At 34.4% G+C, this 27,020-nt stretch overlaps 1 protein-coding gene across 1 annotated transcript; it reads right to left on the bottom strand.

The window, feature by feature from the left end:
• Positions 1-1,458: 1,458 nt before the first annotated feature.
• On the bottom strand, positions 1,459-26,694 carry LOC110720259 (probable inactive serine/threonine-protein kinase scy1). Its single transcript, XM_021899262.1, has 21 exons — positions 26,380-26,694; positions 20,965-21,060; positions 19,525-19,676; positions 15,932-16,004; positions 15,126-15,248; positions 13,528-13,636; positions 11,670-11,749; positions 11,389-11,470; positions 10,990-11,129; positions 10,763-10,873; positions 10,494-10,610; positions 10,244-10,333; positions 7,782-7,835; positions 6,944-7,018; positions 6,517-6,592; positions 6,311-6,410; positions 5,706-5,775; positions 5,051-5,112; positions 3,740-3,849; positions 2,740-3,018; positions 1,459-2,032 (listed from the first exon to the last, which is right to left on the bottom strand). The coding sequence occupies exons 1-21, from the start codon at positions 26,503-26,505 to the stop codon at positions 1,761-1,763; spliced, it is 2,397 nt and encodes a 798-aa protein (XP_021754954.1). The 5' UTR covers positions 26,506-26,694; the 3' UTR covers positions 1,459-1,760.
• Positions 26,695-27,020: the final 326 nt, after the last annotated feature.

Genomic DNA, 27,020 nt, shown 5'->3' with positions numbered 1-27,020 from the left:
TATAATAAATATGCGAATGTTAATTATAAAATTGTTGGTTTCTACCAATTTTGCATTTGTGATACCTAATCTACCATGTTATAGATCGATAATTATTGTTACTATGATGAACTAAAATTAGATTGAAGGTGGATATTCAAATTTGTAGAGTTAAAATAATTACAATCGGACTTGTGTATAATTTCTGTAAAAAAAAAAATGAACATGCAATATTTTAAAATTGAACATTTAATACACTAAAATGAACATTTAGTTCATAATAAAAAGAATATTTTAATGGTTTATTTTTATCTTTATTTTTCGTTAAAAGTTATATACAATGAATATATGAAAATCATGTTCATTTTGAATATAGTAAATGTTCAACATTTTTTTTTTTGACTTGTTCATTTTTTTCGTGTTTATTTTTTTATACTAAATGTTCATTTTTTTTAATGTGTTCATATATTTTATTGAAATATTCATTTATTATGTATGGTCCAGCTATTATATTATTTTATGATAAATGTTCATTTTTAATGTACTAAATGTTCCTTTTTTTTATGTGTTCACTTTTATTACTCGTACTCAATATTCATTTTTTTACGTGTTCATATATATATTTTTTACTAAAGGTTCATTTTTAAGGTCGTGGTCCTTCAATTTTATGATTATATATATGATAATCATGTTCATTTTTAATATACTAAATGATCATATTTTTTAACATCTTCACTTTTTAGTACTAAATGTTCATTTTTTTTTATGTGCTCATTTTATATTACTGAATGTTCATTTATTTTATTTTTTTTACGTGTTCATATTTTTTTACAAAATGTTCATTATTTTATAGGGTGTGGACGTGTGGTGCTGCTATCTTAGCTGCACTAGGATGCAGCTAAGACTTATTGCTTATCATCATCCTATTTTTTTTACGTGTTCATATTTTTTTACAAAATGTTCATTATTTTATAGGATGTGGATGTGTGATGCAGCTAAGACTTATTACTTAACATCATCTTATTTTTGCAAAGTACATTGGGCCTATACACTGATACTACATTAGGCATTTAACATAAATAAATAAATCGAAAGAAGAAAAAGGAAAAACGAAAAGAAACAACTACTTTAGACCTGGCAATCCTGATCTGAAAATTGATCCAAACTCATTGACCCGAAGTGAAGTTAACCCGAACATAACTCGATACCCGAAGTAACCCGGCCTGACTGTACCCAACTTGATTTTAATATTAATTGATGGACACAAACAGACCCGATACTCGAAGTGACCCAACCGTATTTTAACCAGAATTGAGTGACCTAAACCCGACTCGATCATTCGTTGACCCGAAATTGACCCGACCTGTACCTGGCCCGAATGACCCTTTTACCAGGTCTAGTAGCAAGTGTTCCTTTACATAGTAATGCTAAAGTTGATGTAGAACCCAAGACAAAGAACCAATGGAATGCATAAAAGTATAAAACCCAAAATTAATTTCAATAGATATACTTCAGAGAAGCTTCACATTGTCCACAATTACGATCCTGTCCGTACAGAAAACTATGTATTTATCCAGCAAGCAAATATTAGAAGGAAAAAAAAAAAATTACTTCGAATATAACAAACTGAAGGTATCATTGAAGGCCCAAAAATACATTTTCAGTAGACACTGGTATACTATATATTAAATCAGTAAAAAGAATGGGATTATACAAAACTGACCTTAACAATTTTCTCACATCTAAGTTTTGACTTAAGCTTACAGTTTCATTTATCATATTTACACCCCAGATGATGTCCGGTTAATCCTTTGGGCTCCTAATTTTGGAGCAGCAGGTTTTGCTCCTCGACCTCTGCCTAAAGAAAGGGGCTTGGCTTTTGTCATGGGAGGTGGAGCAGCTATAGCACCCCACAAGTCATCATCGTTTGTCGTTGAAGCTCCCAAATTCAATGACTTTGAAGTGGCCTTGGGAGGAGGGGCAGCTATCTCACCCCACAACTCATCGTCATCTTTGTTTTTTCGCACAGCGCTTTTTGAATGCATACCTGAAGCTGAAAAAGAAAAACATCTATTAGTTACTAATCTATCAAAACTGATCAAAATAAAAAAATAACCGGTTTTGATAAAATCAGGGATCTATGACACTAACATCTTTTTCTCCATTGCTTTTTTCACATTGAGGTACTCTATGCATTTTCACTTTGGTTGAATTTTTAAGCAATAATATAAAAACAGCCAGACAGTACACAACAGAATAGAGGATACAAACTTATACAATGACATGCGAGTCAATTGCACAGGCTCACACTGGAATCTTGAAAATACTAATATATAGCAGATTAGCAGAAGTTTGTTTACATCAATTGTCAATTGTGAATTATTTTTATTTTCAAACGCAGATTATTCCATCTTATTACTTCGTATATACAGATACGTAGTAAGTAATATCCCAATTAAGATAAACCCTCAAAGAGTGGGCTTGAATTCAATGTTCCTTATATACTACAGAGTCTAGAGTGCTGTATACAACAATTTATGAAGCATTACAGCTACAAGTTTAAGAAGAAACCATAATTTTAAAATAATTTGACTGATTTTTAATTTTTGAAGCAATAGGAATTTAGAGTTTTGACACATAAATGGGCAACAACAGGCTATCCAACAAGCTAAGCAAGAATTTTTAAGCAACAGTAAGCCTTTTCTGTTACTTGGTCAATATGCATATTTACACGGTCAAGACACGTATAGGGTGAACTACCTGCTGGTTTTGGTTGAGACAATGCAGGCTTAGACTGTGCAACTGGCCTTTTTTGAGCAGCCTGGATGTTTGCAAGGACTGGAGATGGCTTTGGTTCATCAAGCGATTCAAAATCATTCCACCCGTCTTTGTCACTATCATGCTCATCAAGCCCATTCTCAGTTTCCTCCCAGCCATCCGTTGAGGTTGGGGAAGCTGGGACAGGATGATCAACTAAATCCGCACTGGAACTTGTGCGAAGAGGTGACATTATTGCACTAGTAGCAACAGCATCCACAACTGAAACATTAACAAAGTGAGATAACTTTGCTGGAAGCAGATTATCTATATAACCACAGGTCAATAACTATACAAAATACTGCCACTATCAGTCTATCACATTTGATGTGATTAAGTTTTACTTGATATCCCATATTATACAACACGTGTATAGGGCATAACCAATATATTGGGCCTTTACTAATAAAAAAGATAGATTGGGACAGATATATCATACAGAGAATTGAAATTTACAAAAAGCAGAGCCAGAACCCCAAAACAAGCAGCTAAAACACATGTTAAAATTTATAGATTCATCTAAAAGTTCATTCCAGCTTATTCTCTAGAACAATGGTTTTCTCACCCACCCCTCATGGAAACTAACGAAAAGGAATTCAAATGTTCAGCAACTGACATCACATGCTCTTATGGTATCCTTTCTAAACCTAGCATAGACCGACAACATTTCTGCACGATAAATCAACAAATGCTTGCACAAAACACATGATATGTGCTCTCACCCTGTGATTTCTAAACCTGGCATATCGTACTATAAAACCCAGCAAAAAGAACTCGGAGGAGTTGAAACCCAATCTGCTTTTAACCGGATTCCGATCAGATTACGAAGTAAAATGAACACAGACAAGACTAAAAGTGAAACCGAGCCCACTAGCAATTTATCATTAGCCAAAGATGATATTTTGGAGCAGAAATTGAGCTTCAGGAAGGACAATAGACACACCTGAATTGGCATCAGAGCTAGTTGCAGCAAGTGGTGCACTAGAACCCCCAGAGGCAAGTGGTGCCTGCTCGGAAGTTTTCCCTTTCAAAGTCAAGTTGCTCATAGCCCATCTGCACCATACATTTGTCATTACTACATATTTTAGAGAAATTACATAGAAATAGTGAGTAGCTACAGAATACGGTAAGGAATTAGAACCCAACACCAAAGAAAGAAAAGGAATGAGAAAAAGGAAACCCAGCACAAAAATTTTGATGATCAGAAAAACAAAAAACTGATAGCAAACAGAACCTAAATTCAAATAAGAACACAGGAATGAAAAACTCCATTGCAAACATATATCTAAGAGTTTATCCAATAAATTAGCAGCCAAGAAGAAAAATGCAGCTCAAGCATGAAGATCTGCAGAGGTATATTAATGAACATACCAATAGTAGAAAGTACAGAGATAAAGGTGTGTACAAATGACAAAATAATATCATCCTTGACATTATTATATCCCAGCAACTGTAATATTCATTTTCTGGGAAATAGAATGTACATTGTATACAACAATAATCTTTTTTTAAATGTATTTTGAATACACTATAAATATAAAATCAGCAAACATAGGTCGGGTGATTGTTTGATTGCATTAATTTTTTTTGTACTTCCTCCGTTCCATAAGTATTGCAACAATTACCATTTTAGGAAGTTTCACTAATATTATAACATTTCCCTATTTGCACATGTTTTCTCTCCTTCTCTTTCCTCATCACATGGGTCCAAATCTTGATTCCTCTCTATCTCTCTCCTCTTCTTAAAATCCATGTCCCAACCCATGTTGCAATATTAGGGGAACTGAGGAAGTATGTTTAATGATATTGCTGAATGTTTTCAGGAAAGAAAAAAAAATATTGCTGGATTGTATTAAGAGACGATTACAAGACTATAAATATTGTTACAGAATAAAACTAGAAACATGATTTTGAACAATTATGTATTTATTTTTCATATGTAATAGAATAACATCTTATTAATCAAATATTCATATATATTTCTACATCTTTGAACCAAAATACACAAGTTATTAGACAGTTAAAAAGAATAAAGATTAAAGTTACTCAAAAAGTACAACAGAAACACAACCAAGTTGAAATATAAAGTTTTTTACAATAGTGAAAATAAAACAAAAAAACACCAAAAACAAAAACAAAAATAAAAGTGTAATAAATATAATATGACATTCAAAGTAGCAACCTGAAGCATCGTTAGGGCCATGCATTAGTTTTACAAATTAAAAGAAATAGAGTAGCATATGATATTACTCACCCAAGCAAGCTAGAGTTTCCGTTAGTTCCAATGTTTGCCATGCTTAAATCTCCTGTATCACCCTGTCGATAAAATAGATAACAAATGGTTAACATAACCTAAAAAAAATTGGTCGAATGCCTATATGTGACATTCACCAAAAACCCTACAATAACATGATCAGACACTTAACATGGATTATCCAAAAGAAAAAAAAGATAAAAAAAAAAAAAAAAACAGGATGCATATAGCGTACTCCCTCCGTGGTTTAATAAGTGTTACACTTACTAAATGCGGCCGTATTTTAATAAGTGTTACTTCCTTTTTTGGCAAAAAACTACATTTAAATATAATCTCTCTTTTCTCATGGTCCCCACCCAAACCCACTACTACTATTTTATTATTTCTTTCCTCTCATAGTCATTACTTTTCAATAAACTATTAACCCCACTATCTTTCTTTTACAATTTTTTAATACTCCAACTACCCCACTTACCTCTTATTTTATTTAAGTCAATTATATTGCCTTAAAGTGTAACACTTATTAAAACACAGAGGGAGTATTAGGTTTGGTTCCCAGCCAATGTTTACATAATCTTCTTAGTACTTTACAAACTGAGGATCCAAATGTACATAAACATTCCAAAAATGAGTAAATTAGAAACTTAACAGATACCTTTTCATTATACTGCTTCACAATCTTTAAAAATTGATCGACTGCCTGAAAGGACTTGGTTCGCACATCACTAGGTGAAAAAAGAAAGTCAGTCAGCATGGCAAAGTTAAAAACAATCCATGAAGTCAAGAAACAACGCAAATTGGCCGTGAATTTTAAAATGCAATTACTGGAGTGACTAAACATAATAAATAAATAAATAAATAAAGCACAACCAACAAACTACTGTGAAAGTTGAATACACACATGTATGATTGTTTTCTATATGTTAATTGCAAAGAAATTTCTACTAACAATTTATCAAAATGTTATATGTTCATCATCACTTGGAGGCTTTTCTTCTCTAGTACATTAGCAAATCAAGTGGAGCATACATGAAACTTGAAGCTACATAGACTGCAAGCAACATCTGGCACTGCTAGGCTAATGGGGCTAATCTTATCCATGAAAGACCCAAAAAAGGGCATGAAGTGCCTAAAAATTAAGATAATTGTCACAATTGCTAGACATACATTGCATTAGGACTTTAGGAGTCCCAATTTCCCAAACCCTGCAACACAAGGAATATTGCTGTAAGAACAGATTAATAAGTATAGAAAGAGGACCTGTCAGGATCTATAGTAAGCACTACTACATTTGGTAGAATTCTTGTTGCAATCTCTGAGATATCATAATAGGAACTCGTGGCACATAAGGCCATAATTCCTGTCAAAACAAAGAATAGAAAAAACATGTTCTTATTAGTTACATAAAACAACAAAAACCAAAGGGTACAGAGTTCAACTTGGTGGAAAACTACTGACTGCAATACCTGCTCCTCTTGCTGGAGGGAATGTATCGCGTAATGCACGAACTGTAAAAGCATTTATGAGAACCCTCTTTCTTGTCTTCAAACATAAAAACAAAAAAGTTAGAAACTAAATAATAATTTACCCACAAAAAATACTCATTTAGTAAAATTGAAAAGAGTTGCGCTTTGTATGTTGAAGAAAAATCTAAGAAGAAAATCACAGCTAATGGATTTGCAAACCAAAGGCAACATAATCAACCAGAACCAGACTGGAAGTAAGTCCCAATTAATTGATTTCATATATTAAACCGAATAAAAACTTGAAAATGAATAAAATACAGAAACAGTCTTACTCCAGCTCCAACATCTACCCAGAAACACATGAATACATTGAGAAGGCAAGGAGAGAACAAGAAAGAAGCAAAAGACCAAAAGCCTAAATGCTTACCCCTTCATTGAGATAGTTTGCTATATTTCCCAGTAATATGGTGGTATTTGTTCTAATTGCTGGCTCTTCATCAACCTGAAAAACTTATAAGCATAAAAATCAGACAATGATTTAGGAAGTCCTATTAAGTTATGGAACTCATCTAGTACCCGACCAAAGTCATTTAAACAAGGTCAAGTGTCTAATTGGTGGTGATGGTATTGCATTTATAGTTTAATTCTGTAAGGAGAGCCTCAAGCCAATGTCCACGATAATGCTTGTTCACCCTCAAACATCACTTCAAAATAATTCTCCTACACGTCTAAAGGTGATTTTTTGAAAAGAAACTTGAGAAGAAAAATACATTCTTGGGGATTGAGTTCCATTACCATAGACATGGGCATGGCGCTAACTTTACAAAGTTACATATAAATTAAATACCATCATAAGTAACCTTCCACCAAATGAGCCAAACGTGCAACAAAATAGATTAAGACCAACATAGTGTATTCCCTCTGTTCCTTGATGTTTATCCCATTTCTCTTTTTTGCAATTATTAATGCATATCCACAAGCAAGAATATCTTTAATAAAGTATAATTAACTAAACAAAAATCAATATTAATCTAACAAACTCCCATGAATATGTTTTGTCTTATACTACCTCCGTTTCATATTATTTGCAACGATTAGACATTTTTCCTCTCTACTTTATGTCAAATCGTTACAAATAATATGAAACGGAGGTAGTATATCAATGAATAATCATGGTCACTATTACTCTGTTCCAATAAAGCATTCCAAATGGGACAAACATAAAAGGAGGGATTAATTTCTATTGGCATGTGAACAAATAATACCTGCAGCTTCGAAAGATACTTCAGCAATGATCCCGACATTGTCCGTTGTGAAAGCTGAAATTTATCAAAATAATGTCATATACAGTATGAATTTCATAATAAACTCGCAATTTTGGCTTCCTCTACAAACTTTTGCAAAGATATAATATTCACCAACAAAACTCCTATCACTCAAATCTTTAAAAAAATGCTAGCCAAGAATATAACCATGTGAAGACTTTTACAGCTACAGTAATGCTTTAGAAAATGGATTATAAGGCAGCATAACCACTGCATAGGCAATCAAAAAGGCTAAAGGGTGATAAACCTAGGAGGCTTCTATCAATTGAGCTCATGCTCCAGTGTTTAGAGGACAAGCAATTTTCTCAATAGTAAAATGCTTGCTTAGAACTTGTCCCTTTCATAACAAGAGTTGTGTAGATAAAAATGGTAATGGGTAAATCCTGCCTCCTAGAAACAGATGCAACTGACTAGGTAAGTTCAAAGTAAATTCCCAACAGTATACAAGTTGTCAAACAGAGGCTTTGGAGTTCAATGAATAACTAACACTGTTCAATGAATATTAACAAAATATGATTCATTAAATAAATGGGGTAGACACTCAAATTTTGGAGCACATGGGAGATAGGAAAGTGCTTCCTTGTGTAAATCAAGAACCAGAAAGATCAACTGCCAGTCTACCAGCATAAAAGGTAAGTCTGCAAAGAGCAGCTTGCTGGCTTCCTATTCTACGCTTCTGTTTAATAATTTGTGGGATAAAACTCCAATTCTAGGGAATGCCAGAGATTAACTCAAGATACGTTAAGAATTCTACAATGATCAATAACTCTGTCTGCTGCAATTCTGCAATTGCAAGCTCTAAATTTCCTAATGAATTATCTTAGAGGAGGTTCCTCCCTGTCTCAGCTTTGTGAGCGATACTACGCAGTGTGCAAATTCAGCTGCTGAAAAAATTTTGTAAATCATTTATTTATGATTATTATTTTGCGTTGCATCAGGACCTTGTGAAGTCTCCAGAGCTTAATTTTAGAAGGATTGAAGAGCAAAAGGTACTTGGAGCCTAGGCGCAAGGCAAAGGTGCAAGCCTATTGTACATGAGGCACGCACTATTTACAAAATATATAAATCATATTATGATTTTCGGTGGTACTCCCTTTGTCTCTCAATACCTTATCCATTTTGACTTTTTACGCTATTCATACACATAGTTCAACAATATTTTTTTACTAATTCATAAATAAAATAAAATTGTTGCTACAAAGGTGGATTAATTTCATTGTATATTTTCATAACATAATTTTTTATATTTTTGTTAATAAATAATTAAAAGATAATGATGATCAAAAGATTCTAGGTGCGGCCACTTTACTTAGTTTTTAATGATACACTACCATGTTACTTCCAAAAGAAACGAGTATAGTATTCTGGGACAGTGGAGCATTTAATTACCATAAAACAAGCTTTGCAACATGAAAGGCTACATTATGCACATAATTTGAAAAATAAAATAAATTAAGGGGTCGATTGGTTCAACAAATTGGATGGATTGGGAACCCATACCATGGTGGTATGGATTGAGAACCCCATACTTTGCTAAACTTATTTGGTGTTGAATTGGAATGGATTTGTATCTAGTTAGAGTTTGTATTTAAGGTGGAATGGGATTTAGAATCTTAGGGGTGGAGGTGGGTATGAGATTATAGGGGATTAAAATGGAGTTAGATACCATTAGTATGAGACTCCATGGCAAAAAATGTTCAACCAAACATTGGATTGGAATCTACTCCATTACAATCCATTCCAAAAGGCCCAACCAAACACCCCCTAAGAAAAATAAAGAAAACTATATATGGAAGCCTCGTGCATAATTAATTAGTGTGCCCCTATTGATGCTTTATGGCTAACACTTAACTTAAATATTTAAATTTACTAACCTACCCTTCTTATTAACCAACCCATTCTCTACCCACCACCAAACACCAACCCAACTACCCATTCAACCTCTAAAACAATAAGCCACCAACTGAAGACCACCACCCAACCTGAAAAGCCATCGCCAACACTCAAAACCACCTCCCATCTATCGAAAACTAAGCTCTAGAGTATGATGTCATCTGCCACTTTCTCTGACAGTGTTTCTTAAATAAAAGAAGATAACAAATTCTGAAAACGCTGAACCTTTCCCACAAATTAACAGTACTAGAAAAGCACATAAAGGTAAGGAATACTGGTTGTTTCAGTCATCTAGTCATTCTACAGTCCTAAATCTATCAGGCATCACATGATGAAGTCAATAAACAATGTAAGACAAAAGGTAAGATAAACTAATAATCATTCAACTATGAGCACAATATACAAACAGCTAATGAACTAAATAGCAACACAAATCTTATTCCTAAAATGAGACATAAAATGAGAGTATCATTCAAAATCAGACAGAAAAAACTGGTAATTACTAATACCTTTGGTGCTAGAACAAGTATTGATTTCAATGTCAACTCTCGAAGAAAAGCTGATGTGTCACTGAATCCAGTAGCAACATAAGGATATACCTAATCACAAATAACAACACAAAATTTAGTACAAGAGAGATAAAGAATGAAAGAATATTATTATATCAAGTGGCAAAAAGCATAGATAGCTTAATCTGACAAAGGGAAGCATATCACTGTTAAAAAGGACATAGTAAGTATGCTGTGATCACTATCATACTTGTTCATCAACAATTTGTGCAGATAATGACTCTCCATATTGCTCAATATGCTGAAGCAATCCAACTCTTATAGCTCGATCATTGGATGAAAAGAGCTTCACAATGGTTGGCAGCACCTAAAAAGAAAGCAAAGTGGCAAACATATCAATAAACAGCATATAAGCTCATATACAGGACTACAATTCATGCCAAAGATTGGTCAGGAATTGCATATGCGGATAAAAGATCTGTTATCCCTCGCACAAATAAGGACCAGAAAGATCATGACCTTGATACTAAATTCTTCAGGTGGAAGCCAAGAGCTCATCTTCATCAATGCTGTCAAAGCAAGAGCACCTGCTGAGCCAAATTCTAGAGCAGAAGCTAGTAGTGGAAGTATCTAAGAAAATGTAAAACCAGTAATTAGAGAAATAATAGAAAAGGCAGCATTTATAAAAACATGTAAAAGTCGAGGGAGATAATTAGAGTTAACTAAAGTTCAGACAAGAGTAGTACTTTCTTCAGCACAATTTGGCGAGGAAGTTGATCAGACAGTGTTGGAAGCTTGCGAAAAAATGTATCTTTCTCCACACTGTCCTTTAAACTGAGAACCTCCATGAAATGTATTGTATCCACCAGCTTATTTTGAAAGTATTCTGAAAGATGGGGCAAATACTATAAATATGCTATAACAGAAAATGGCTACCTCACAAGAAAAGCCTAAGAAAAAAAGAAAACTACATAGTAAACACATCATAACAGCATATAATTATATTGTTCTTTAAACAAAGACCTAAACCTTCAAAGGCAAACTGACAACGAATTGAACTTCTAGCCTCAAGCATATACCATACTAAAGATTCCAATGATATGATACAAGTCACAAAACCAAAAATAGAAAATTGCAGGACTTACCACTATTTTCTATAAGCTTGGAAGTGTTTAATCTCTTGGAAGGCATGGAACTCAATAGCCTCTGATAATCTGGAAGCAACAACTGAAAGAATAGGAAATCACACACATAAAAGTATTTGTCATCAGTTTGAAGACATCAAGACTAGCCAAATACAACAAATACAACACATTCAGAATAAAATTGTGCTAAAGGAATAAAAAAAAATTAATTTAAAATTTAAAAAAATAATATTGTTATTAGTTATTTATTAACAATATTTCACAAAAATAAAAAGTTCAACCTTTGGAATTGAAGAAGTATTTCGGAGTTCTTCTGTCTTGCTCAGCCTTGTACCCGAAAAGATCTCATATATCAGACAACCTGAAAGTTACAATTCATACTTTTAGATATACATATAAATTTATAATAAAGAGCATAAAACCCATATCAAAACCAGGAAAAAAATTAAAAAAAGCATTAAGGACAAATAATAAAAAGACTACAGGCATAACAATCTGAAACACCACACATAAGCCCCTAATTTACAATTCACTAGCTTGTCTACATCACTTGTCTTCCCTTGAAGACACCTCATTTGAAATCTAACCCCTAGATGAATCAATGCTGCAACATAATTAGATGGGTTAAATATACATAAAAGGGGCATACACAATGTCTACCAATTCCATACTTCAAAAACCTCAAATTATAGAAGATAATGTAATCAGAATATCTACCAATCCCATGCACATCAAATTCCTTTTGGGAACAATTCTATGGTTTTGTTAACTAACTTGCACCAAAACAGATGACACATGACATTGTAGCTCCAACTAAAATGTCAGCACATCAAATTCCTTTTGGGAACAATTCTATGGTTTTGTTTTTGTGGTAGCACATCAAAATATGAGTTATGACTCTTACACAAACACAAAATATTGGCTTTCTCGCTAAGCTTGCTTGTTTGAGGTATTTTTCAATAATTTTCCACAGAAACCCCTTTCAGTTCCATAATTAATTTCAGTTCCATAATTAATTTAAGTGCTTTGCACTCCATGTAATTTATATTGGATTTTGTCAGTTTGGAGGCTTAAATATGTAAACAATCTTTTCAGTATTTACATGTGTTCCATTCTATCCAGTGAGTCATTTTATTTGCTTCAGTATTGATAAGGCTTATAACTAAAATAGCTAACTCATGAGGAGTTTAATGTCCATCTAAAATATCTAAAACGCACTAACTTTTTATCGACCCTTATTACATACTTCCTCCATTCCAAATTAGTTGACACATTTCTTTTATCACATTTGCCAACGCATAAATTCAATCAAAAAAATCTTTAATTATATTAATACTATAAATTGAATTTTAATTAAGTATAAATTGAAACGGATATAACAAGATCCCACATGACCATTTATTCATATGTATAATTCACAAATGTTGTCAAAGTAAAGTTTAAGAATAGTATCAAATTCAAAACATGTCAGCTAATTTGGAATGAAGTAGTACTTTATTTAAGTGTAATTTGAAGCACGCATTGCATGCATTTAGTTCAAATGATATTAGTAGTCAAGGTGCTATGAAATATGAATGCTATCATATTGTCTTTTATTACCCTGATACTGATTGATACTCCTATAGAAAAAAAGGTAGGCTTTGAATGTTGGAACGAAATATTGCTGGTAAGGTTTTGAGTTTCCATCAAAAATTTGATTTCTAAGTACCCATATGCCATATATTCCAGAGGAACTCAAAAGGATTTGGCCACCTGGTTGCCTTTTCAACCCTTTTTTTTTTCCTGTCATTTGAGAATAAAAAGCCTAATGGGATTGATCACTTTTTAATTTTTGTGGATGACTATACGGAATAATCACTTTTGGTTCATGTAGCCGACCCCACTTATGGGATTAAGGCATTGATTAACTGATTGATAGATAGATTGATTGATTGATAGATAGATTGATTGAGAATAAAAAGCCTTGTATACTCTCTTGGGTCACCAATACAAAACCTCTAACCTTCTTTAATTTTAAAATAACAAGTTTCTTCTTTTAATATAGAACAGTCCTCTCTCTCCAGCTGTGTATCATGGTCTAATACTCAGACATAAATTCCACAGAACAGATAAGCGGCTAAATAAGAGGATGGTACTTACCCATTCCCCAGGAATCAATTGCCCACGGGGGAGAGTTTCTAATAGCTACCCAGTCAGACTTGACCAATTCCATTGGCTTGTATTGTGTGCCAACAAGCCATGCATATTGCTGCATACAGAAGGAGCAAAAAATCAGTAATCACGGTTTTATTCAATATGATATTACTCTCAAGTAATATGAGGGCCTTCAGAAAACCAAACAAAACAAAACAATCTGCAGATAAAATCAGAAAAAGATACCCCAAATAATATGAAAAATTATGAGTTTGTCAAAATACAGTAACTGCAGTTGCCCCCACACGCACACACAAAAGAGTTTGATTTTATATGCCTCGTCATTCTGCTATAAATTAGCTCAGATTAGTGACCAAAACGAAGATATTACAGACTGAAAAGAGATATTAAGGAAGATCAAGTAAAGATATGACTAAATTAACGCTAATTAAGGTGACTATCACAATTACAGCCTCACCAATCTTTCAATAGAAATGACACTCTCCCAAAACTACAAATTATCACTCATCACAATATTCAACATGATTATCTCTCTCTAATTAGCTCTATTTGTAGAGCTTTTCCCTAACAAGCAATCTAATTTCTCCTTCAAGCTACTAACAACTTTATTATAACCTGACTCCCTAATACCCCTCCCTTATTATCAATTCATAGCACATTCTTCAACTTCAATCCCCCTAACCAGGTCCCAGTCCCATTGATTTGCCTCTAGCTCTTGTCCAAAATAATAATCATACAAAAGATAAAAAAAATAAAAATTATTTAGAAACACAACCACATATACTTATCTGTTCTCCAGCAGTTAAAGTTAAAAACATAGCAAAAGATGGGAAATTTCTCTAAAAGGATTCAATAATAATGCATCTCTTTAAATTCATCAATTGCTAACAGCATCAATGAGCGACTTCTCCTTGATTCACACCAGTCTTAACACGCTTATAATAATGTTCAAACACTGCTTCAAGAATCTAGTTTCTTACAAAGTCAGCTTCTTCTTGTAATAATTATTCAACAAATAGTTCCCTTTATGAAATATTTACACTGCAGTAGCCTTTCTCTTCAAGAAAATGTTTCATCTTTTTATTTGTGGCTTTGTGCATTCCTCTTGTGATCTAAAATAGAAGTACATATTCAGTAGGGGCTATTATGCTAGCAGGTGATGTGAGGAATTTAGCTACAAGTACTTTGAATGCACAAACCTTTGATAATCTCGAAATTTCCCTTAGTAGCTCAAATTTAGTGCTACTTAACACATAACATTTGCTCAAATTTAGTGCTACTTAACACACAACATTTTTTGTCTTTCAAAAACAAACACATAACATACTTTGATGTATACAAGGACTATTACTATGCTAGCAGGTGATGTGAGGAACTTAGCTACAAGTACTTTGAATGCACAAACCTTCTATGATCTCAAAGTTTCCCTTAAACAGTAGCTCCATTATAGTGCTACATAACTTATAATATTCTTTGATGTATGCAAGGAATCAAATCCCAAAAATAGAAAATAAAAAAATAAAAAAAAAAAAAAAAAAGAAAGTAGTGTGCATAAAGAGCAATTAAGTACTGAAAAATATTACCAGCATTGACCCCGTAGAACCTTCCTTGTTTCCATCAAACTCAGATAAGACATCAAAAGCATGTAACTTCCAGTCCAATGTTTGAGTAACCACCACACTCCCCAAGCAAACATTAGCATGAATCTGTTTCAGAAAAAGTATTAGGACAATAAATCAAATTGCCAGCGACTAGAGTGCAAAGACATAAACACATTCAAACTTATATACTGAAAACAATGAACTAATTGTGAAAGAAATGATGAATTTTGGTTCATATCCCCAACAAACATGGGGCAGAAATGAAAGTGCAATAGAGCTCAAGTTACACCCTCTGTATTCCTTTGAATATTCCACTTCTTATATGGTCAAACGTCAATAACTAAAACCGCAATTTTATACTATTACATAAAGCATAATCATGTGGAATCTTGCCAAATTTGTTCAAAGTTCATTTTCAACATCTTAACATTTTTAAATTATTTTAAACCGTCTGAAAATATTTAAAATTAAAGGTGAGCACTTTAGACCAATAGATACAAAGTTTATCCAGCCGCACAAAAAAAAAAAAAAAAAAAAAAAAAAAAAATCATACAAAAACAAATATCTAGGCTAATAAAATAGAGCCATCTTAAAGGAAGATTAGCAACACTCACACAGATTAAAATTAGATAAAATACAACGGAAAAAGGAAGTAATGTCTTTCAACCACCATATGATTTCCAAGTCACCCAAATAGTAAGATTATAGATTAAACAAATAACAATAACAATAAAACTTGTTAATCATCAAATTTTATTAAAGCTGTAAGCCAAGAAGAGAAATCTTACAAGCTTACAATCATTATTCAAAAAGCTCACTGCTTTGCCGATCTGGTGCAATCCCCAGGCATAATACTCATCCCTGCCGCCAAAAAAGAGTGAAACAAAACCAAAGAAAAAATAACATTGAAGAGCTTTAAGTTATCAAAAAGAAAGGAAACCAAACACAAAACTACATCAAATCACTTCCAGTATCATAAGACACAAGAATTAGGAACAGACACACGTATTATAATAACATTCTTTTCTGCAGTAAATTAAAAATTAAAGCAATTTTTGAGAATCTCGTCGGATTTTTTCTGATGAAATTAAAAAAGAAAAAGTTCATACATCACTCTTATTCACTTTCACCAAATTGCAAACATCTAATAATGAAAAATTGTAATAAACACAAGGCATTGAATAAATTTTTTAAAACGAACAGTAGTATCATATGGTCCTAAAGAAAGGGAAAGGCAATAACTACCTTGATTCCCTTCCTTTTGACCAATATTATCATTACCTTTACCCCTCTCATTCACCCACTTTCCTCTACTATGATTCCCCCCCCCCCCCCTCCTCTTAAAACCCCAAATTAATCATCCTAATCCCTTAACTCTTCTACACCCAACCACCTTATCATTACCTTTACCCCTCTCATTCACCCACTTTCCTCTACTATGATTCCCCCCCCCCTCTTAAAACCCCAAATTAATCATCCTAATCCCTTAACTCTTCTACACCCAACCACCTTAATTACAAATTTGAACACCCACTACACCATATCACCACCTGTCCCATTTTCCTAATGCCTAGATTTGCTAAACCCAATCACCGACAAACCGGCCTAACCACCAGTGCCACCCCATCAAAAGCCCTCCAAACCACTCACCCACCATAAAAACCTACCCCGAACTTCAAAAATACCCACCCACCTTAGAAAACACCTAGTCCACCTTCTAATTACCTCCAAAACCCACCATCACCATAACTACCCCACCCTCCCACCCCACAATGTAAACATACCCAAACGACCAGAAAAACACCACCCAACCCCCTAAATTTCACCCCAACCACCTCTAAAATAACCTATCCACAAAAAAAACCACCCCACTAACACCAAAACAGCTTTTAACCATTTGAAAATCACACCACTTACCCTAAACCAACCTTACACATTAAGAAATCTCACCCCAAGAAAAAAATTAAGTAGATCTAAGAAAGAATATAGGATAAAGGAGAAAAGGAGAAGAAGTGGCGACAGTGGCATTAGAGGGGAGTGGCAATGGCGGTGGAGGGGAGGATTGGTGGTGGTTGCAGTAGATGAAAGGGATGGATGATGTTGGTTATATGGTTTCCATTTCTGTTTTAAATATAAACAACCTACGAGAAAGGAGGGTTTTGCTTTCCTTTCTCCTTCTTTCCCTTTCTTATGTCTTTCCCTTTATTGTTTCCAAACGCCCCCTTGTCTTTTCTCCAAGATATAAAGAATCAAGCATACAAAATCAAAAAGAAAAAAAGGTAGAGCTCAAATTAGTATAAAAGTTTGAAGCAAAACCCTTCTACTTGGGCATCTCACCTACCCAACCCCTTTTGCCTTCAATCAGTCATGGTCCTCTCACTTATCATATAAAATCAATGTAATTTCCCTTCCTTTTCTTCTCAAAAAAGAATAATAAAAAGGAAAAATTGACGGGAATAATCCCAACTTTGTTCGATTCGCCCAAAATTATCCCAACTTTTGATTATTTTTTAATAATCCGAACTTTAATATGAATTTGCTTTCCTGGTGAATAGTTTGAATAGGTATTTTTTTTTTAAAAAAAAAAATTAATGTACACGTGTCATCACATGATTGGTCAAATATAAGTTTAATTTTAATTTTAATTTATATTATTGATTTAATTATTTAATTAATTAACTTAAAAAAAAATTTAAAAAAAAAAAAAAACACCAATGCAACAACCGCCGCCCTCAGCATGACCCCCACCTCTAACGGCCTCCCCCGCTGGCGAAGCTCACCGCACTCCTCTCCCCTTCAGGTTTGATTTTATGGGTTGTTTAAGGTAGGCTTCCCGTTGGGTTTTCTAGGGTAGTTTTGAGTTGAAATTAGGGTTTTGGGGGCCGGCGAACAGGGGACGAAAGTTGTTACGGGGAAGGAGGGGCGTTCATGCGGTGGATTGGGGAGGGGGAAATGGGAAGAGGGCGGCACGTCGGGGTGGGGATTTGGGGAGTAGAGTTTGTTCGTGGGAAGGGGAAAGGGGAAAGGGGTAAGGTGGGCTTCGCCGGCGAGGGAGGGGTTGTTTGCGTCAGCGCCTACCGGGGAATGGCTCAGGCGCCCGCAGCCAAGATTAGGGTCAGCCGCTGGTGGCTACGGTTGCTGGGCCGCTGGTGGAGTTTTTTTTTTAATTTTTAAAAAATTCTTTTGAAGTTTTTTCAATTTTTTTTTTTAACTTTTTAGTTAATTTTTTAAATTTTTAATTTATTTTTTTTGACCAATCACATCTTCACACGTGTCAAGTGACTTGTTATAACAAGTTTTATGACCATTTGGGACCGTTAGAAGCAAACTCATATTAAAGTTCGGATTATTAAAAAATAATCAAAAGTTGGGATTATTTTGAGCGAATCGAGCAATTTGGGATTATTTCTATCAATTTTTCCTAAAAAAAATGTAAAAAATAAAAAAGAGAGAGAGAAGAAATTTATGATAAGCAACAGACCTCCAATCACAAGACTAATGCGCAAAGGTCACCTATCTTTAGTAAGAAAAAGCCCCAACATCACACATATCACACCCCTCTCTTGTAGGTTTAGGCTTCACTAACAATAAACTGAACAACTCCTAAATCTGAAAATTGATGTGATAAGGAGGATTTCTTTTTTTTTTTTTTTCCTTTTTTTGAATACCAATTTAAAAATAAGACATATAAAAATGAGGGAGTAAGAGGTTTTGTTTCAATTATTCTTCAATGTTCAAAACTGGTGGTTGTCACACACTAGAGAAAATTTAAATTTTGGATTTATTTTTAAGATCCTTAATGATATATATCGGGATCTATAAGTCTAACAGCATACAGAATATAATTAGTAAGAGGTACAATTCTAACCAGTAATCACTCTTCTATGCTTCTAATTCCTAGATGTCATTTCTAATACACCCACATGTATTATAAAAAGCCTAATTTTAGCAAACAAAATCCAAGGCATATAGGCTATTGTTAGTCCAATCATTCAAACAAATTTAAACTCATAGGTTCACTAGAGTGGGGCTAGAATTTTTCCTAGAGGACTCATTTTTTCCTTGGGAACGACTTCCCTATTAAGGGTTTTCTACCTTTTGGATCTACTTGTGTAATATATTTCTAGTTATGAGTGAAATGACACTCTAAGATTTACCCTAAAAAGGAATACAAGCATTAATGGACTAGGAAGAATCAATATAATTCATATAGAATGAGGAACTTTTTTTTTTTTTTTTTTTGAGGAAAATAGAAGAGGAACTTGATAAGTAAAGAAAAATGAAATTTAAAAAATATAGACTGTAAGAAAATATATAATAAATAATAATAACATATAGAGACATAATTTAGTCACACAAAATATTAGTAAAGTACACATACCTTTGTTTGCCATCTAAACCCAACTCCTTGATTTTTTCTGACAATGGCGTAACAGGTTCAGTAACAATATAAATCGTGATTTTGGTATTAGATCCATCAAACATCTCAACCTCAGTACTATGAAGAAATGATAATATATTAGGATGTCTAACCTGCAAAAAAAAGCCAAGACAGCATCTTCAAGTACACAAATATTTAAGAAAAATCAAGTGGAGTAGGAAGCATCGAGCAAAACAGATGGTCAACCACCAAACTGCCAAAGGAGAAAAATGCACCAAACAAGGCAGCTGGAGAACCAGACATGTCTGTCACCCTTGGATAGCTATTTATATGGTGGATTTTATCTTCAATTGACAGAACAAAAAAAAAAATTCAGACAATACTTCAATTAAAAGATTATCTGTGGGTCTTGAATACCAATTTTTACTAGAATCTCAACACTCTCTAATATATGGTTTATAATTGTCCTACCCAAGGTATTGTGTACCCTGAATCCTGATCCACGTTGAATTGTGACACTAGTATGCTGCCATATATGTCATGTCCAGGTTCCCTCCCTACGCCCCCACATAAAGTTCCTAGTTGACTTAGGCACAAATTTTAATAATAATTGTTGAGTTTAAAAAAAATTAGCGGAAGTAGATGGAGAAAAAAGCAACTTAGATAATGCTTAATGTCAGAAAGAATAGATGTATTGGAGAGAGAAGTGGAAAACTAATTTCAAACCATTAAATTTTATTTTGTAAGGTAAAAAGAACATATTCAGGAATATCCTAAATGGTGATATGAATCTATATTCTAAAACTGAAGTTGGGTTTGTTTGATAAAGAGTTGCAATGGGTTTCCCAGCAGTTGATATCCAGAAGAAGAATGCTCCCCAGTCCTCCTGAAGCTTTATTAAACTTGGGTGGGGTGACTGGGGTCACAAGTGAAGATACCAAATCCCCAACTGCAGAAGAACTTTTTCCATTGCAAGTGACAACAGTTGTGCCATTAGGAGAAAGAACTAATTAATCATCTTTTGCTCTCTTGTCCTGTTGTCCATAAGTTCTTTCTCTTTGGCACTAATCATTAGCCTTGTTAGGGGTAATATGGGTATAAGTGTATAACCTAGTTTGTTAAAGGATGTGTTTGTTGCCAAGAAAAGATTGAACCATTGAATAAAGTTTGGTTGGTTAAAGTTGGAAAACAAATCCATTAGCAATATGGCGATACATTTGGAGAGGAAAAAGGCAATGGATTTTTAAGGGATTTCCCCCACTGAAATATCAAGTTCCATTTTGTGAGGCTGTTATTAGTTCGGTCAAGTTTTGCCTCGTGAACGCCATCAGAATTTTCTAGATTACTTTGACCATGACTTGAAGGCATTAACTTATTCAAGAATGAAATACAATTAGAACTTAATAGGTTTAAGGGAATATAGTAACGTGAGTGGCATACCGTCCGCAATCGCTTTACCCCATTGCGCCCAGCAGCTATATGACCATCTTGGGCACTTCCTGAAAGAGAGAATATTGAAACCGGAGACCCATCATCCTGGAACAATAGATCAATGATACGGAATTAATAAACTTTAACAAGATAAATACCTTTTCAACAGCCCGTGCGCACACACACACACACGCACATAAAAAATAAAAATATAAATAGCTTGGGAAAACATACTTGATCTTTGTCAAGCAAAAGATTATATTAAATATTAAAACCACCAACACTTTGCAGATGCACTTGCACTCCAATACTCCATGCCTTAACAATGAATGGCACTAAGCAAAACCCAATGTGATCATCATAGAAGTAATTCTTACTTTAGAAAGAGCTTTTCAGAGGTGCAAGTGTCCTATCCTTATCACCAAGAATCTTGTCAACATTTTGGAAGGTGGGGGCAAGTTACTCTTCTCTTTCTAAAGACATGCATGAATTGGGAATAAGGTATTAATAGGGTAATAAAAGTCAAACTAAAGAACATGAAAGTAAATAGAAGTAGTAGTAAGGAAAGATGAGATAGTGATAGTATAACTGTAAGGGGATTATGTACTTATGTTGTGATGGTGCGGTAAGAGGTGAAGAAATGGGAAATGTTACCCTCATTTTGGAGGTAAAACTCATCCTATAGTGAGGGTGGGATACGGTTACCCTCATTATGAGGGTAAAAAAATTTCCATCACACTTTTTTCCTCATATCACCCCTACCTTATTTCATCTTCAACTCCTTATCTCTTGTAAGATCACCTCTAATCACTTATATTTTCCCTAGTTCAACTTTATTAGTCCCTTAGAGCCGTTTGGTATGGGGTCCTCAAGAAAGGGTAAGGGAATGAACTAACTTGATTCCCTTACTTCTTGTTTGTTAGGTCATTTTTTTCACTCCATTTCCCCTCTTGTTTCCCCCACTTCCCTCTACCATGATTCCCCACCCCCAAATGGTATTTCCATTCCCTTTCATAAGCCACCCACACAATAGTACCCACCAACACTACCACCTCCAACCAAGCTAAAGTCACCTTCATCACCACCACTTCCACCTTCATCACCACTGCTAGCACCACCACCCATAACAAATCAAACCAAACCCAACCACTGAATACCACCTTCACCACCCTGGGAACACCATATCAACCACCCAAAACCAACCTCACCTTCTCCAAAACCACGCCCCACCAGCAGGACACCACCCCAACCCACCGGTAAAAACAACCATTCAAAAACCTATAAGGCTAAAAATTTGAAAAAAAATAAAAATAGTTAAAAATGAGAAATTACCTTTTAATATCTTCAACTAGATTAGTGCCCGTGCACAGTAGTAATAATATTTTTTCCCTAATTAATATGTGATGATATAATATAAAAATAAGGCAACTCATGTGGAATAAACAAATGCACTGTATATAAGAAAGATGAAATAATAAGGCAAAATATTATTTAAACTACATAATTGAGAAAAAAGTTATATTATTTTTGATTAGTTTTGCTTAAAATATTTAAAAATAATATAAATTATATTACATTAATGATGCATGTTATTCACAATAAAACTATACAATGTAGATGTTGTATGGCATTTTATTAATGAATTAATTTAGTTCAAAAAAAATAAAAAAATAAATAAAAATAAAAAACCTTAATAAAGCTGAGATCATATATTTGTATTGGCGGAAATTTTTTTAATGATAGCATGATATATGTCCAAAATAATCGATGTAAGCATGACCTATTTTAGTAATAGTTAATACGAAGTAGATTTTTTGAAGGAAAAAAAAAAGTTATAAGTTGGTAAAATTATTACAAAAATATTTAACAAAAAACTAACTCAGGTATTATTATTATTTCATAAGATTTCAAATCAACATCATGATGTTTTTTTGTTCCAATGAACTCCACTATTGTACAACTATATAATGGTAATTTAAATGTTAATATTGTATTTTTGGCTCCATTATTTTAAACTCTCCACCATATTTTAACCTTCTAAATTATAGTTAATTCTCCCTTAATTAAAAGGTCTCAAAATATAATATAACTATTTAATGTAAATAAAATACAAAATAAAAAGGAATACAATTATTATAGGAAAAATTGCTTTAAATAATACCACCTTTCACCCGTCCACTAAAAACAAATCCACCTTTTGTTTATTTCAGAATAATACCACCTTTGGGGGTGTCCGCTTTTAACAAGTTGTAACCTGTTGGTAACTTGATTAACAGGTTATATGGACACGTGTCATCATTTTATTGGTCTGAAAATAAAATTTGTTTTTAATGTTTTTAACTTTTTAAAATTATTATTATTATTAATTTAATTTATTTTTTGTAAAAAAAAACACCAGCCACCACATCTCCCACCTTTCAGCCACCTCCTCTCCCCCTCCCCCACACACAACGACTCCGCCGACGCCCAGCTCCACCACCACCTGCACCGAACCCCTACACAAAAGCCCCACCAAACGCTATTGCCGCTCCAACACCTCGCAACAACCTCCACCACCGCAGCCTAAAAGACCGCACTCCCCGCCGCCCAACTTATCTCTCTCCGCCGCACCGCCGCTGATGCCGCTCCCCTCGCCTTATCCAAATCGAAACCCTTAAATCCATCACCCACCCTAAAAAACCCTAATCGAAACCGTTGCCGACGGTTGGGGTTTTTCGAGGGTGAGTAATGGATTTTAGGGGGTTTGCTAGTTCGAGGGTGGGTAATGGAGATGGATTTTGGGTAGGGGTTTGCTAATTCGAGGAAGAGGGAAAAGGGGGAAGGATCGGCACGGGCGCTGATGCCGACGCCGACGCCAAAGGGGGGATCTGGGTGTGGCCGGCGCCGGCGGGTAGAGAGTGGGGCGCGCCAGAGAAAGGGAAGTACGTAGGTGGCAGCTGTTGCGGTTTTTTTTTTTAAAAAAAAAATTTATTTTAATTATATTAATTGTTAACCATAATTAAAGTCCTAATTAAGAGTTAATTAAAGTGTTAAACGAAGTTATTACAAGAAAAAATCAAAAGGTTGACTGGTCACTAAGGTTGCACGTAAAATATCCTGTTTAAAGCGGACACCCCCCAAAGGTGGTATTATTCTGAAATAAACAAAAGGTGGACTTGTTTTTAGCGGGCGGGTGAAAGGTGGTATTATTTAAAGCAATTTTTCCATTATTATAAAGATAATATATAATATTAGGAATAATATATTATTATAGATTTTATAGTTGTATTAAACAAATATTCTAAAAATAAAAGATTTTTGCTAAAAAAGGGAGGGGGAGCTTTGGAGGGAAAAAATAGCACCAAGAAGTGACACGTGTCATTCCAGGTGTCCGTTTTAGTATTATGTTATTGATTATGGGCTTTAAAAGGTCAAATTTACCATTAAAACCTTGAATTTGAGCTTCAATGGTGGTGGTGAAACAATAAGAAGAGGAGAGACAAGGGGTTGCAATGGCAGCAAGGAGAAGGGGGCGGTGGCTGGGGCTGGGGCGGGGGAGGGGGAGGGGGCAAGAAATGACGGCAATGGTAGGGCGACAACCATAAAGGGTGACATCAACATATGAATGTGTGGTGTAGTGGTGGTGCAATGGTAAGAGGAGAGAGAAAGGTGACTCACCAACTATTACCCAAACAACAATTTACATCAAAGGGTTTTGCTTTCAATTCTCTCTCTTACCCTTTCTTGATTTCATTCCGTTTACCCTATGCGAACCAAACAGCCCCTTAATACATTACCATCAATCCAAGCATAGCCTATGGATAACCAAATACCCTTTCTCCTCTCCTGTACATTGCTACTTTCGCTCTTTTACGTTTATTCATTTCCTTTTGAAACGTTTGTCAAAGCACATTTTAAATCGTCAAAATTTATAATTACATGATATTAGTGATAATCTAAAAGTACTCATCAAGACAAATCAACAGCACCACACTTTACTATGTTTTTTTCTCATATGTAGGAAAGAACTTAGAATAGTTTCTTAAGCTATGAATAGTGTCTACTCTGTACGAGAAGAACTTTTAGAAATGGAGTGAGTTACAATTCATGCTTCTAACATAACCTCCTACACTTTTCTAGTGCCATCAATTGCTATTACACTATGCAACAAGCCCCATCATGCAAATCCAAACACACCTTACCACTATTAACGTAATCTTTCTCTCATTGCTTTCTCTCTCCCTCCTTTCCATCCATATATGATCTTGGACCTCATTGAAGATTGGATGTTTCTCTCTCTAAAGGAAGAAACAAAATCTATTAGGCATTTTCTCCACTTCAATAGGAGCATCAAATCCTCAAAAGAAAAATTAGATAAAAAACACACTTGTAAGCTTCTTCCCTATCTTCTCATTTTCCGTTCCTTTCCTTCTCTAGTTAACTAGGTTGCAATTAAGTTCTTAAGGCGACAACTTCCATGGGCTAACAAGAAAATGATCAAACCTACCTTTATGCACTAACAGACTAGTAATGGAAGGGATGGAAAGGGGGGACAAAGTAAGAGAAAATAGGAGTTTTTAAAACAAGGGAAATTATATAATAATTATCCAAAATATCTCAGAGGAAAAAATTTTAACCCTAGAAAAAATATCTTTGAAACTATCTCCTCCTAAATCAACTCTTCTAATATATGTATTGATACCACACATGCCCTAAACACATTCAAACTGCAACCAACTAACCCATAAAATCAGAATACCGATTCAATATCAATCAGCAACATTCTGCTGCGCCTCACCAAACTAACTCATCCCAGGTGCAGTTTACATCACTAGACCAAAGCCAAATAGCAATTGCATATCTAAGATCCTAGTCAAACATAGAACCCCAATTCATCCAACCATCTTTCAATCACAACTAACTGCAGGAGAAATCGACAACCATTACATGTCTTACTCTAACCAGCACATCCAACTAATGAAACGAGCTTGAATATCAAACAAAAAAAAAAAATTAAAATAACTTGGAAAGACCTGTAAACACCCATCAAGACAATTCCCAATTGCCAAAAATCCAACCCTTTCACAGCAATCAAGTAATTGATACCATCCAGCTACACGAGTCGAACCAAACCACTACGAGATCGAGTTAAAATGAACACTATGAATTCAATTAGAGCCAATACAATCAATAAACATAGTACATTCATCTCAAGAAGACTTTCCGACTAACGTAACGATTTTCGCCGACAATACGATTCAGATTCCCACTAATCACCCCAATAAAAAATTCCAATCACACCAAAAACATAGTGCAATTTACAACAAAATTCAATTCAATCAACAAAGTCACAGCAATTGCTAACTTGAGCACCAAAATTCAATCACCCACCAAAATTAGAGGAAATTGATTACAAAAAATTGCAGAAAAAAGTTAAAAATTTACCTTGGAAGTGCCTTGAGAATGAACCCAAGAACCCCAAGCAGAGGAATATGGTTCCCCAATATTGTAGGGTAGATCCTTTACGCCAGTGCCAGATCCTGCAACTACTCCTTTCAAGAACTTGAACATCTTTAGCTTTTTGCTTTACGCTTCTCGATCTCGGAGATTGAGATTGAAATTGAAGATGAAAGATGAAAGAGAGTAGTGCAAGGCCAACTTGAACGAATGAACGAGCAATTGATGTGCGATCTGTAATATTCAATGGAATACCAACAGAATTTGGCCTTTAGGAGAGAGAAGGTTCAATGGTTAATACGTGATATTGTAGTTTTTTATTCGGTTATATTACGAAATGCCACGAGTAATTTCGAAATTCACCAAATGTCATAGCGTTTTTCGTAATTCACCAAATGTCACTGAGGTTTAGTATAATATCACCAAATGTCATTTTCGTTAGTTGACCGTCACTATCCGTTAGTTGACCCCACCACTTGCCACGTGTCACCTTCTGATTGGTTCGTTTTTAAAAAAAATATTTTTTTAAAAAAAAAACAGAAACCATTGAAACCACCCCAGCCACCACCCCAAAACCCTGCCCCTCCCCTTACCTTGCCGAAAAACGGCCGACCCTTTAGCAACCCACC

The sequence above is a fragment of the Chenopodium quinoa genome, unplaced genomic scaffold (assembly GCF_001683475.1).
Source record: "Chenopodium quinoa cultivar QQ74 unplaced genomic scaffold, ASM168347v1, whole genome shotgun sequence".
In the NCBI taxonomy this organism is placed as follows: Eukaryota; Viridiplantae; Streptophyta; class Magnoliopsida; order Caryophyllales; family Amaranthaceae; genus Chenopodium; species Chenopodium quinoa.
Note: the sequence above shows the minus strand (reverse complement) of the source record. Positions and strands in the feature narration are given on the sequence as shown.

Bases quoted from the DNA above. Each gene is read 5' to 3' on its own strand.
- LOC110720259 (XM_021899262.1), bottom strand. From the start codon at position 26,505: ATGTTCAAGTTCTTGAAAGGAGTAGTTGCAGGATCTGGCACTGGCGTA. The intron at 19,677-20,964 runs GTATGCCACTCA...TTTTTTTTGCAG, and splicing joins GGGTAAAGCGATTGCGGACG to GTTAGACATCCTAATATATT. The intron at 11,130-11,388 runs GTAAGTCCTGCA...CCCATCTTTCAG, and splicing joins CAAGCTTATAGAAAATAGTG to AATACTTTCAAAATAAGCTG.